The 12,457-nt window shown below is 34.8% G+C and overlaps 1 protein-coding gene across 1 annotated transcript; it reads left to right on the top strand.

Moving 5' to 3' along the window:
* Positions 1-7,452: 7,452 nt before the first annotated feature.
* leap2 (liver-expressed antimicrobial peptide 2) lies at positions 7,453-11,203 on the top strand. The gene is made up of 3 exons (XM_054601302.1): positions 7,453-7,778; positions 8,479-8,654; positions 9,607-11,203. The coding sequence occupies exons 1-3, from the start codon at positions 7,701-7,703 to the stop codon at positions 9,656-9,658; spliced, it is 306 nt and encodes a 101-aa protein (XP_054457277.1). The 5' UTR covers positions 7,453-7,700; the 3' UTR covers positions 9,659-11,203.
* Positions 11,204-12,457: the final 1,254 nt, after the last annotated feature.

Raw genomic sequence — 12,457 nt, 5'->3', positions numbered from 1 at the left:
ATTCAATTCTTCGTAATTACCATTATGTCAGTGATTTACCATGTAAAACTATGCACCAGGACAAAATCCTGTGTTTTTCCTCAAAGTAATATAATGAAATAATACTATATTTAGTTATTTGCTGAATTAAGTTTTACTTCATAAAAAATATTTTTTTGTTATTTGCACAGAACAAAAAACATAAGATTGATGGATTAAAAAACCATTGTGCCGGTGAGGTTAAAAAGCTCAATTGAGCATATGAAGACAAAAAATGTTTGTCAAGTAAAGAAAAAACCTGCCTAATAAATAATCATGAAACAGGAAATAAAATGTTAAAAAAATATAAAACAAATTCAGCTTGAAACAAAACCAAGGATAAAGAAATGCATGTGTAAAATTCTCGTATACTTCAGCTCCTGAATATAAAGCTTGTGAGAGAAAAAGGTTCAATTTTAGCGTTCGTCTTGAATATGTTAATTCTAAACATACTTTTCTTTTATGCCAGTGATCATTTTGTAAGAAATTCCTGCACGAGTTGAGTCAAAATGTTCATGAGGTGCGTTATTGCATTGCGTCCAACAGATGGCGCTCTTCACTAAAGAGCCACAACTTTTCCCCATGAAGACTTAAGAAAATCCAGCTATGGAACTGGTTTTATTGTTCCCAGTGTGTTCATGTGTGTGGTTTGCATGCAGAGATCTCTGTGACCTCTGTACATAAAGCTTTTTCTGTTTGTCTTTTCTTTCTCTTGACCTCACTATCAGGAGCCTTTGAGGAAGGTCATGTGGGATTTACATGAAGAAAGAACACAGATAACTGACGGTGTTTCCACCAGCATAGAAAGGTTGAATAACTTCAATAAAAACATACATTTAAAAAGAAGAAAAAGAAACCAAATTTGTGTTTCTCATTTATTATCCATGGACTATTTCTACTACTATTTTTGTCTTTTGTGTGTTTTTTTGGGGTCGAAATGTAACATGAAAGATTGAAATGACAAAACAAATCATGATTTCATCTCCTAAAAAAAGTTATATTGCAGGAAACCAGACAGAAGGGAAAATTGTATTACGAATACAAAAGAGAGAAAAATGGCAATGTCCTGTATTTTCATACAGCTCGCATCTGGATACTCGAGTTTACTGCAACTACGCTTGTTACTGTATGTGCAAAAAAATATTTGCGACTAAAAAGCCAATACTTTATTAATACATCTGTGAACGTGTCAACGAAAGTGAAATCTAATTCAGTGGGCCACCACAGATCGGCCAATAGCTTTTTTGAAGAATCCTCGAGTTGACGGCAACTACGATCGTTACTTTTACTGCAGCAAAACATTCACGAGTAAGAAGCAATTCTTTATTAATACGCCTGTGATCACGTAAACGAAAGTGAAACCTAATTCAGTGGGCCACCACAGATCGGCCAAAAGCCTTTTTGAAGAATCCTCGAGTTGACGGCAGCTACGACAAGTGAGAAGCCAATACATCTGTTTAACAAGCATGAAAACGAAAGTGAAGTGTTTTTTAAATCTTGTTTTATCTTAGTTTGTTCTTTAAACTTCTCTGCTGCAAAGCCGTCGGTCGCACTGAAAGCATGTTCTGCTGGCCGGCTATGTCAACAAAGCAAGCTCAGAGGGTGACTTGATTCTCAGGGTCAACATCACTCCATTTTATATCTTTACATAGATGATAGTTGTTTGCTGCCATATTAATGCTCTTCATACAAATTTAGCAACTTAAATAATTAATCAAATGAATTAGTGCCCTGAAAAGCCAGACTTTATTCTAAAGTGTGAATCATTTTTTGTTAGATGAGTTGCAGCTATGAAATGCACTTTGCTCTGTGATAAATGGGACACTGAGTCACTGTTTATACAGAAAGACCTGCACAACCACCTCTACATGGAATTATTCAAATATAAATATACACACAAATCAGCACGTAGTTCATGATGAGATGCGAGTTATTCGGTTACAACACATAAATGTGCTGCAATTTCAATTTAAAGCTTTCAAATACAGCATGTATGAAGTTGCTTCCTTACCAGATTTCAGCAGACAATATCCTCAAACTATACAGCAGTAAACATTTATTGCATTTAATGGGAAACAAGATGATTTACTTCCCTGAGATACATTTTGACCTTGATAATATCTTTATTAGGTTGTCGATAAATGTGTGACACTGATTACTTTATCACGTGCAGAGATTTGCAGCTTTTGAAACTCACTTTCCAGTCAGGATCTTTTTTTTAAATAAAGCTCTGGACTCTGAAAATGATCAAAATAAAAATCTGATACATTCAATGATGCATTCTTTAAAACTTCAACTAAGGAATTTAAACTGCAGCTTGTTTTAGAGTTTTAAAATGGTCAAAAACGTGGCACCAGTGGGTTCAAATCTGCTTACATAACAGTAAAAAAAAGGCTGGCTTTGCAGTAAAATTGTATTTTATGAGACAATTTATAAGAAAGATATGTTTAATTTAGCCAAAGTCATGTTTTTACCCCGAGGATCCTTACTGCTGATCTGTTACGGTAACATTTTGATTATAGAGTGACTGGAAATCCTTCGTTTTACGGGACCTGCCTCAAGGGATTCACGGATGTTTCTTTCTTGTTCTAATCTCCTCTGACTGAAATAACACGCTCCCAGAAGCACACGGCCGATTCCCATAATCGTCACAAACGGGAAGTAGTGTCCCGTCACTAATCACATTAGACAGGTCAGTTGTTATAGAAAAGAAAAGACAGCTTTAAAGTTCTATTACTGGATCTTGTGTGCAGATAGAAAGTGTGTGTGATGAAGTGAGTCACAGTCACACGTGATGGCATTCACTGTATGATGTTCTTTTAGATACTAATATTTGGTACTATGGGGAAACTCAAATTTGCCTAATATGTAGACCGACGACGAGGTGGATTTGCTGCTTAGCCTAACTTTACAATATGAGGCGACGAAAGTCCAAGAAAACATTGAGTCGGAGTCTTATTTGACGAAATATTCAGACATCTCGTGGCCTTTCAGGAACAGTATTTTGCCATGAAGAAGTATCCCGAAATGCTCCGTTTCATGTGTCCACACAGATTCAAAGTAATCTCAGGTTTAAAAAATCTATGCATTAAAAGACGTTTTTCAAAAATATCTGTTTTAGTGAAAATGATGCGTGTGGACGAGAGGCTGAAACTCTGTATCCGTACATCGATAGACAAGTCCTTAATCTGACATCCTTAAAAACGAAACCACATTATATACACATGTAAGTGAGATCCTTCTGTTTGAAACAAGAGATAAGCCTGTAAGTTCAGCTTAATGCATGTATCTGATACTATAAAATGTAAATACGTGTTGTTGTTGATAGGAAAAGTAAAAATGACTGTAAAACTTTATGTTCCTGATCAATTGTGAATGATTTTTTTAAGAGAGAGATAAGAGATGAACTGTCACCACATCCACTATCAGAGAATTTTTGGCTTTGATTCAAGGCCTGTCCTTAATTAAAGGGCATTCTGGGAAACCATTTCTGTGAACCTCATCCTGCAAAGCCACATGAGGACTCGAAACTGGTCAGATGAGGTCATAGTTAAAATAGTTAAAATAGTTGTTGTTTTTTTCTCTGTCTGTAAATATAATATTTCAGTCATTGTTGTTTTTTCTACTGTTTTTTTATTGCTTATTTATAATACTTGTTTTATTTTATTTTTATTTTTATTTTTTTTTTATTTTTTATTTTTTATTTTTAGCTTGTCTTCTTCTACTATGTCTCTTGTGTGCACTTTACTCTACGCTGTTGTAAGTCTGCAAATTTCCCCGCTGCGGGACTAATAAAGGATTATCTTATCTTATCTTATCTTATCTTATGTCTGACCTGCAACTTTCCTTCGACTCAAAATGACATCAAGATGTTACATAAAACAATTACAGAGAAACACAGAGGGACGCAACGTTGCAACGAAGACTCACTGCAACTATAAAAAGGGGCAAAACAATCATATCGAGACACAAAATGACCACAAAGACACAAAATATGGCCACAAAGAGACACAAAACAACTACAAAGAGACAGAAAGTAATTACAGGGACACAAAGCAGTTAAAAGAGACCGCAAAGCAATTACAAAGTGAAACAAAATAACTACAAAGAGACATAAAACAATTACAAAGAGAAACAAAATAAACACAAAAAACACGAAACAACTACAAAGATACAAAAATGTACCAAAAAGAGTCAAAAAGCAATAACAAAGTGACACTAAACAACTACAAAGAGACACAAAACTACTGCAAAGAGACACAAATTGACCATAAAAGAGGCATAAAACAACAAAAATAAGACACAAAGCAACAAAACCAGGACAATGAATAATAAATACGTACAGTCACAAAACAACAACAAAAAGAGGCTATACAATCTTAAAAGCATTTCCCAGGTCTGTTTGCATCCAAATGAATTATTACTTCAGAACAAATGTAAAGGTCAGATGTCACTGGATGGTCAGGCAGTTCTTTTTCCTTTGGACTGACCGTGCTAGGAACTCATCTCTGTCCAAGAGACATTCAACAACGAACTGAATTCCTGGAAGAAGCAATTAGAAGTCACAACTATTGCACCGTCATTTCAAAATATAACAGATCTGAAATCTTTGAGCATAAGACAGAGTTGTCCTCACGAGTCCAGAGGAAGTCTGTGGATAATGAAGGTCAATGGTTCCACCGTCATCTGGTCTGCAGCTGTGATTAAAGTTAAACACTTAGCTTCCACAGGGAGGTCAGATTCAGTGTCCACTCTGTGCTGTCAGAGAAGATATGGTGTCCATATATTTCAGTTGAGTCCCTATTTTATAATCCATTGTCATGCAGCTAACCGGCAAAAACTAAATGATTAAGATCCTCTTTTGTGTCTACATTATACAATCAAACAGAATCGGTTTGAGAGCAACTACAATACATTTTTCTTTATTGCAAGTTGAATAAATGTTTGATTAAAAACATTTGTTGGCAAATCTAAAACTTTTGTTGGCCAAACTAAAAGTTTTGTCAAATTTTTATCAATTGTATTATCTCACACCAGTGTGCTAGACACAAGGACAAAATAAAGTCTTAAGTAAAAAACAAAAAAAGACCACAAATAAACACAAAATGACCATAAAGAGACACAAAACAACTACAAAGAGACACAAAATGACCACAAAAGAGACACAAAACATAACTACAAAGAGACACAAAATGACCACAAAGAGAAACAAAATGACCACAAAGAGACACAAAACAACTGCAAAGAGACACAAATTGACCACTAAGACACAAAAAGCATTTACAAAGTGACAAGATAACTACAAAGAGACAAAAAACAACTACACAGACACACAAAATGACCACAAAGAGACACAAAACAACTACAAAGAGACACAAAACAACTACAAAGAGACACAAAATGACCAAAAGCATTAAATACAGAATAAGACCACAATTATTATTTTTTTGATTTGCAAACAAAACTTTCAAATTCACATTCATACATTATTAATCACAAATGTATTTTACTTGCAACATTTTTTTATTCGCATTTTGAAAAGTTTTTTTATCAAACCAATTCTGTTCAATTGCATAATAAAGACACCACATTATTTTAAATCTTTTTTTTAACTAGGACAACATGCAGAGTTGACTTTATGCATCATCAAACTTTACGTGTCAGCGGTTTTCATTCCTCTAAACTGTTCCTTGCTTTTAAATAATGCGGTAAAGGCTCTTTAAAATGTCACTTTTATTCATTATGTGATTGATACGTGCAATCCACTAAAACTTCTTTTCACTTTTGTCACTCCAACTACATAAACCAGTTGCAGAAGTCCAACACTTCTGCAACTGTCCTGCATTAGCAAAGCACCACAATCCTCTCTTAAAAACTCCATCTTTGCAGTTTTGACTCTGCAGCTGCGGAGCCCGTCGGGTACAAACTGATGAGTCATGGCCTCGCCGATGATATATAATGCAGATGTTCTGGGTTTATGTAGTCCGGGATTCCTGTCAGTCTCTTCCGGGAGGCCTTTCTCTGATGAACAAGCTTACAGGAATTTTCCATCACGTCCAATCTTTGTCCAGGGTTTACCGGAATTTCCCTTGAAAAAAAGAACAAAAAAAGTTTTAACATTATTGTTGCTGTGGTGAGATATCATAAGAGATGGACGGAAACAGCTTCACATAGATCTCTTAATGTTAATTATTAAAGGAATGCACATTTGATGACCTTTTGACCCATGAGGATGCCTTTCAAAATAAAATATATCTTGTTTTTAAATTTATCTTCCTTATCTTTACCTTTGTGTTATTAACCCTGTTTATGAGCTGCAGGCACGTGCACTCAGGGAAATCTATTTTTATCACCTACTCGAGGTTAATTCTTAAGCCTGAAGTTCTTGAATATTTTTGGAGCTATTAAAGAAAGCCACGACCTCTTGACTCTCCACTAAATTCAAAATTCAGAGTATTGCCTCCATGCGCCTCTCAACGATAAGATGAATGAGCCGGTGCTAACAGTGTTAACCTGAGCGGTAAACGGATTGTGGGCTTTATTAATGCTCCATATATATCAGATAGAGAACCTTTAATTATTACTACACATAACATAAACTTAACTTATTGCAATTTGGAGTGTGCGATTTAAAAAAAACATAGAATGTATAGCCCGAGTAAGAATATGCAGATGTGTCTTATTCCTTTTTCTTAAAATACATGCAAGCAGAGGTTAAACTCATGCATTTAAAAATCCAGAATATGTAAATGTATACTCTAAGCTATTGCTTCATTACTGTCCGAAGAAAACATGTACATGTAAAATGTACAATGTTGACCAAATACGTACTAGAGTCAAGACAAACACTAATAATTCACAAAAATATATTCAAAGGTGTTCATTTCTTACCAAAAATAAGATTTCTGTTTTACTTAAATATGTTATTTTTCCCCAAAAAACTTAGCTTCAGTCGTCAGAATTTCTCCAGCTTGATGTTAAATCACGTTAAGTCACGTTTCAGGGTTATGTCTGTACTGTGTACCTGCTTATGTAAACCACATCTGTCAAAGACATGCAGCAGCGCACAGACTCTGTGGGATGATAAAGCCTTATCTTACTGATGAAGTTCATTCACACACTGTGGCATTGACACACACACACACACACACACACACAGTGACCTTTATGCCTCTTTAAACCCTTTTTTTAACCCAGCCGTGTGTCTCCATTCTGTCATTCATTCAATATTACGATCACATGTGTGTGTGGTGTCTGGTCCACCTAAATCTGCACATGTGCAAACAAAGAAGAAGAAGAAGAAGAAGAAGAGAGATGACGTCCACGAATAAGGAATGTGCTACATGGCCTCATTTTGGGATATTGCATTTTTTTCCTGCAATGTCACATTTCAGCCAGAAAAGATAGAGAAAGATAAAGAGAGAGAAAGAGAGAGAGAGAGGGGGGGGAGGTGGACTGGGACTCTTCCTCCCTCCCTCTTGCTTCCTCTCTATAAAGGAGAGCTCGGCTTGACTGGAAACTTCCAGCAAACCTGTGCGACTACTTCAAAAACTTCCTCCAAAAAACCCTCCAGAAGTTTTGGGACGATCAGGAAACCGAGCTGGTTTTGAGATCGACTGAAGAGCCTCAGTCTTACTTTGCACAAAAAACGAAACATCTGAGATCTGAGAAGAGCCGTAAAGATGCAGGAGAAAGGTTTCTTCACCCAAAGGAAAGCAGCAGTGGCTCTGTGCATCGTGCTGCTCATGATGACTCATCAGGTGAGTGCGTTCTACTGATTGTTTTACGAACATCTGGATAAATGTGTTTTAAATGAAAAAATATGCTAAAAATGTGAATTTCTTCTCTTGTGTTTGCACAAAACAGAAGTCAGTTCTTTTTTTAGGGTTGGAATTATGAGAAACATATGCTCTATATGAAACCAATTGTATACATTTAATCCAGGTGAAAGTATGAGGATGAAATAAGAATAGAAAAAAGCTAATTAAATAGGTATTCATTAATGCTAAAAATTGGGGAACAAGTAAAGAAAAGTACTACAGCTGTGCTATTTCAATGCACCAATATAAAGGTATAAATGTTCTATTTAATTACATTAACTTTTATTTTGGTGTTAAAATTCACTTTACCTTGGCAGAGAAATCTTAACTCAAGGTCCACTTTTTAGTTCCGGAACTAAACTAACTAACTAACTTTTTAGCTCCGGAACTAAAGCTTATGAATGGATTGTTTTGTCAAAAGTGCTTGTATTGTTTTGTATTGCTTTTGTTGCATGTTTTGTGCGACAGATGACTTGTGTGCACCTAAATTTAGTCAGTAATTTAAATTAATGCATATTTTTGTCATATAATTGCTGTAATAGATCGATGCCAAGTAGTTCTATGTGACTGGTTTTCCTTTCTCTGTTTTGTTCCTTTTTAATGAACATTTCCGTGTCCATTCCTTTGTGTTTGATTCCAGGTGTGTGCAGGTCCGTTGGTGCCTCAGGTCCAGTCCAGCTCCGACCAGAAGGTGGATTCGAACTTCCCGACATTGAGGAGGACAGCTCGGATGACCCCGCTGTGGAGGATCATGAACAGTAAACCATTTGGAGCTTACTGCCAGAACAACTACGAATGCGCCACGGGACTCTGCAGGTAACTATAGAAAAAAAATGGAAAAAATGTAATATTCATCCATCTGCTGTAACTAGCTCTGTTAGCAAGGTTAGCAGATTAGCACACAAGCTAACACCTTCTGTTAAGAATTAAATTTCTGTGCATTAACTAACTTAATTCTCTGAACTTAAAAATCACTTTCATTGAGTTTTACATGCAATACTGCTTATAAAATTACATTATTATACATATACATTTGCAGGTAAGCTAGTCAGAGAGTTGCAAAATCCCAATTTTTACTCTAAATAAAATGCAGTGGATTTAATCTTTAAAATAGTGTGAAAAAGTTACAACAAATTTGGGGTTACTTTCACTTTTGACTTATCTATGAAATGTTTGAAACTTTTCTGTAATTTTGGGGTCAGCAATTTCCTCATAATTCATTAAAAAAATTACAAAAATCTCTAAAAATTCATATATATGTAGCACTTATTATAATATATGTTACGCAATAATTATTTCAATCAGAGTTAAGTTAGTTGTCAGCAGATGACAATTTACGGTTCTGCTGAGTGAAGCCAATGCGGAAGGTTCTTTTACCTGCATTCTCTCTAGTGTCCACCAGGGGGCGACTCCTCTGGTTGTATAGAAGTCTATGAGAAAATGACTCTACTTCTCTCTTGATTTATTCCCTCAGTAAACATTGTAAACATGAGTTTATGGTCTCAATCTCTAGTTTCAAGTCTTCTTCAATACAGCATGAAGAAATCCATTCCCTAAAATTTCACATTTTGCATAGTAGTTACATTTTAATTTATTGTACAAATGAACAAGTTGAACCAAATTACACATTTTTTTCCGGGGAAACTTCAAAGGAATTGTTAGTAAATGACGGACCAGTAAAAATGTCTCCTCAGTAATGAACTCAAAACAACGAACCTCTTCTAACAGATTTTTTTTGGTCTTTCTTCTTCTCTCGTCGTGTCTTTAGGGCGGGACATTGCTCCACCAGCCACCGCTCCATCTCGCCCGTCAACTACTAGACGTCCACGGGAAAACCTGTTTACATGGGTGTTCAGCCATAATCCTTACGAAAAGGTTCTGATAACTGGGATTTTATAATCGTGTTTTTTTTAAAAATATTTATATGTGCCAATACGTTGGTGATCATATCGACAAGTTTATATGAATTTACACTGCAGGTAGTTACAAGAAAGAAAAGGGAAGTCAGTGTATTTTGAGAGGCAAAAATGAAGATAGTAAGAGGTTGGGTTGAGGCAAATGGGGCAAAGTGCAAAAATGTAAGAAGGGAGTCATTTTTATGTTTTGCATGATTTGATCATCTGAAACTATTTCCTGGTTTTCAACAAGGGTACAAACAACTACAAATACTTTTTTGTAACATTACTGGTAAACCCTGAACTCTTAAACTGAGATTATGTGATTCAAAATATTAACAAAAAAGTACTTTTTTTTAATCTCAGAGGCTTTTCTCTGCTAGTTACTGCCACAAATTATATAAAAATCTGGTTTCCTGGTTTTCAACAAGGCTGCAAATAACTACAAATACTTGTTTGTACCACAATCAGTTAACCCTGAACTCACAAGCTGAGACTTTGTGTGTAAAATAATAACAAAAAAGTACTTTTTTTTATAATCTCAGAGGCTTTTTTCTGCCCGTTTCCTCCACAAATGATACAAAATCAGATGTTTGCAAAGCTTGAAAACAAGATTTTACTGACCCCAGCTCTTTGTTTCACTGATACCATGACGCCTAAGAAGTAATGTTTTAATAAAACTATGTGTTAAGGATAATAATGGATGACACAGAGAAGACTGTGAGCCTTTCAAAAGTTCACAGCCTTGGAACTTTTACCACATTTCATCATCGCTGTCTCGTGTCGTGTTCGATAAGTTATCACTGGACCGTGTGTGCAGAGGGTCCAATCATTACCGCTGATAATGTGCCAAATAGAACTGTCTCCTCTATTTCTAATCCTTTCAGACATGTTTTTAAAGCAACAAAATGTTATTTTAAACCCAATATTTTGTCAAAGTTAGTTATTGCAACATTATTCATAACCTGTACTGATTTGGTGTAATGCAGTGATTCTCATATTTTATTTATTTTACCCTCTGTTTAAAAATGTACCCATTTACATTATGTAGTATTTTTTAAAAATCTCTTATGGTATTTGAATGGTTTGTTTTAGAATAATCAATCATCCTGACTGGATTTTTTAGATTTATACTCGTTCAGTCAATATTATATATCTATGACCAATGACCTTTTAAACAAATACCTTGGCCGAGTGTACAAATATTAAGAACAGATTCATAAAGAATTCATTTTTTGTTTTTGCACACAAATCGAGAAGCGATCGTGGATTTCGCCTGCAGAGTTTACTTCATGCACAGAGCAGGTGGTTGCTGATATTTTTGTACACTCAGCGTTGAGAAATGTTTGAGTAGGATTGCACTTTTGAAACCCAAATTATCTTTGTACTGTGTACTGTCTACTGTATGTACTGTACCGCTTACACGTAGAAGGCTGGAGGACAAGTGGAATAAAAGCAATTGAAAAAAAATTAACGAGTTTGTTCCTAATTTTCCTTTAAGGTTTAAGAATGATTTATGGAAAAGCGCATTTTTCTGAGTAATTTCCTTAAACAGCTGGGAATTGTAGTTTTTTTTGCAAACACTACTCATACAGGTGAAAATAGTGAATTATTAGGGACTATTTTGAGCTGCAGATTAATACACATATATTGCTGTAGTGAGTATTAACAGCTGATCAGAGTATTTACACGTACATCATTTATTTGATTACCAATTTTAAAGATCAGATTTTTTATGCAATTGAGTTCTAGTCAGTTAAATAGTTTATTATTCTTTGTCTTGCAAATAGTTTGACAAAATAAACATCAACTCAAGGTCCACTGTAGCTTTTTAACGATATCACGTGTTCTCCATCAGCACATTTTGTTCCGTTGTCATGGAGATGGCTCTGTTGACTCGCATTGGCTTTTATGATTTCATCTATTGCACTTAAAGAATGTGTTGTAATACAGTAAAGTTAAAAAAAAGTGCAAGTGCGACCTGAAGAAGACCTTGAGATCCAACTGAAAGCTCAGGACAATAAACTTTATAGTTTCATTATACAGCAACACTTACCAGAAGTCCTATATTTAACTCTTAAGCAACTTGAACCCCCTTTTATTTATTTAATTGTGTTTGTTTGTCTTTTTAATCTTCTGTTAATTATTTATAATTTTATTGTCCTTTTAGCTTCTTTGTTTGTAAAACACATAAATGTTATTTTCATTTAACTTATCTTTAAAGTTGAAAATGAATAATCCAAATATCTTAAGTGTAAAGTTGGAGATACATTGTTATAAGTCTCTAAAGAAATCATTTTGTTTAGGTTTCTGTTGCTATTATGATTTGATTGTTTTTGCATAGTTTTTTTGTGTTTGTTTTAAATGAGTGACATGAAGGTGAGTTCAAAAAGAAAGAGAAAAGGGCTTTCAATTATCAGAGTAATGACTGAAGATATATTCACATAAGTATGCAGAAAAAACAAATAAATCACAAGTTACCATCTGTTACCCTTTAGCGAGGAAGAATATTACAAGAACAGAAATGAGAAACATTTTGAAAATGCATTCCTACAAAAACAAACAAACAGGATTTGAACTTGGATTTGTGTTCCTGTAAATGTATCTTATCTTTACAGATAAATCTATTTCAAGAAATATCAAAGCCTGTTTTGTATGACTCAAATTTAAACACAACGATTATGGACTTGAACTTTTAAGGCCACATAAACATTTGTTTATCAC

The sequence above is a fragment of the Anoplopoma fimbria genome, chromosome 7 (assembly GCF_027596085.1).
Source record: "Anoplopoma fimbria isolate UVic2021 breed Golden Eagle Sablefish chromosome 7, Afim_UVic_2022, whole genome shotgun sequence".
Taxonomy (NCBI): Eukaryota; Metazoa; Chordata; class Actinopteri; order Perciformes; family Anoplopomatidae; genus Anoplopoma; species Anoplopoma fimbria.
Note: the sequence above shows the minus strand (reverse complement) of the source record. Positions and strands in the feature narration are given on the sequence as shown.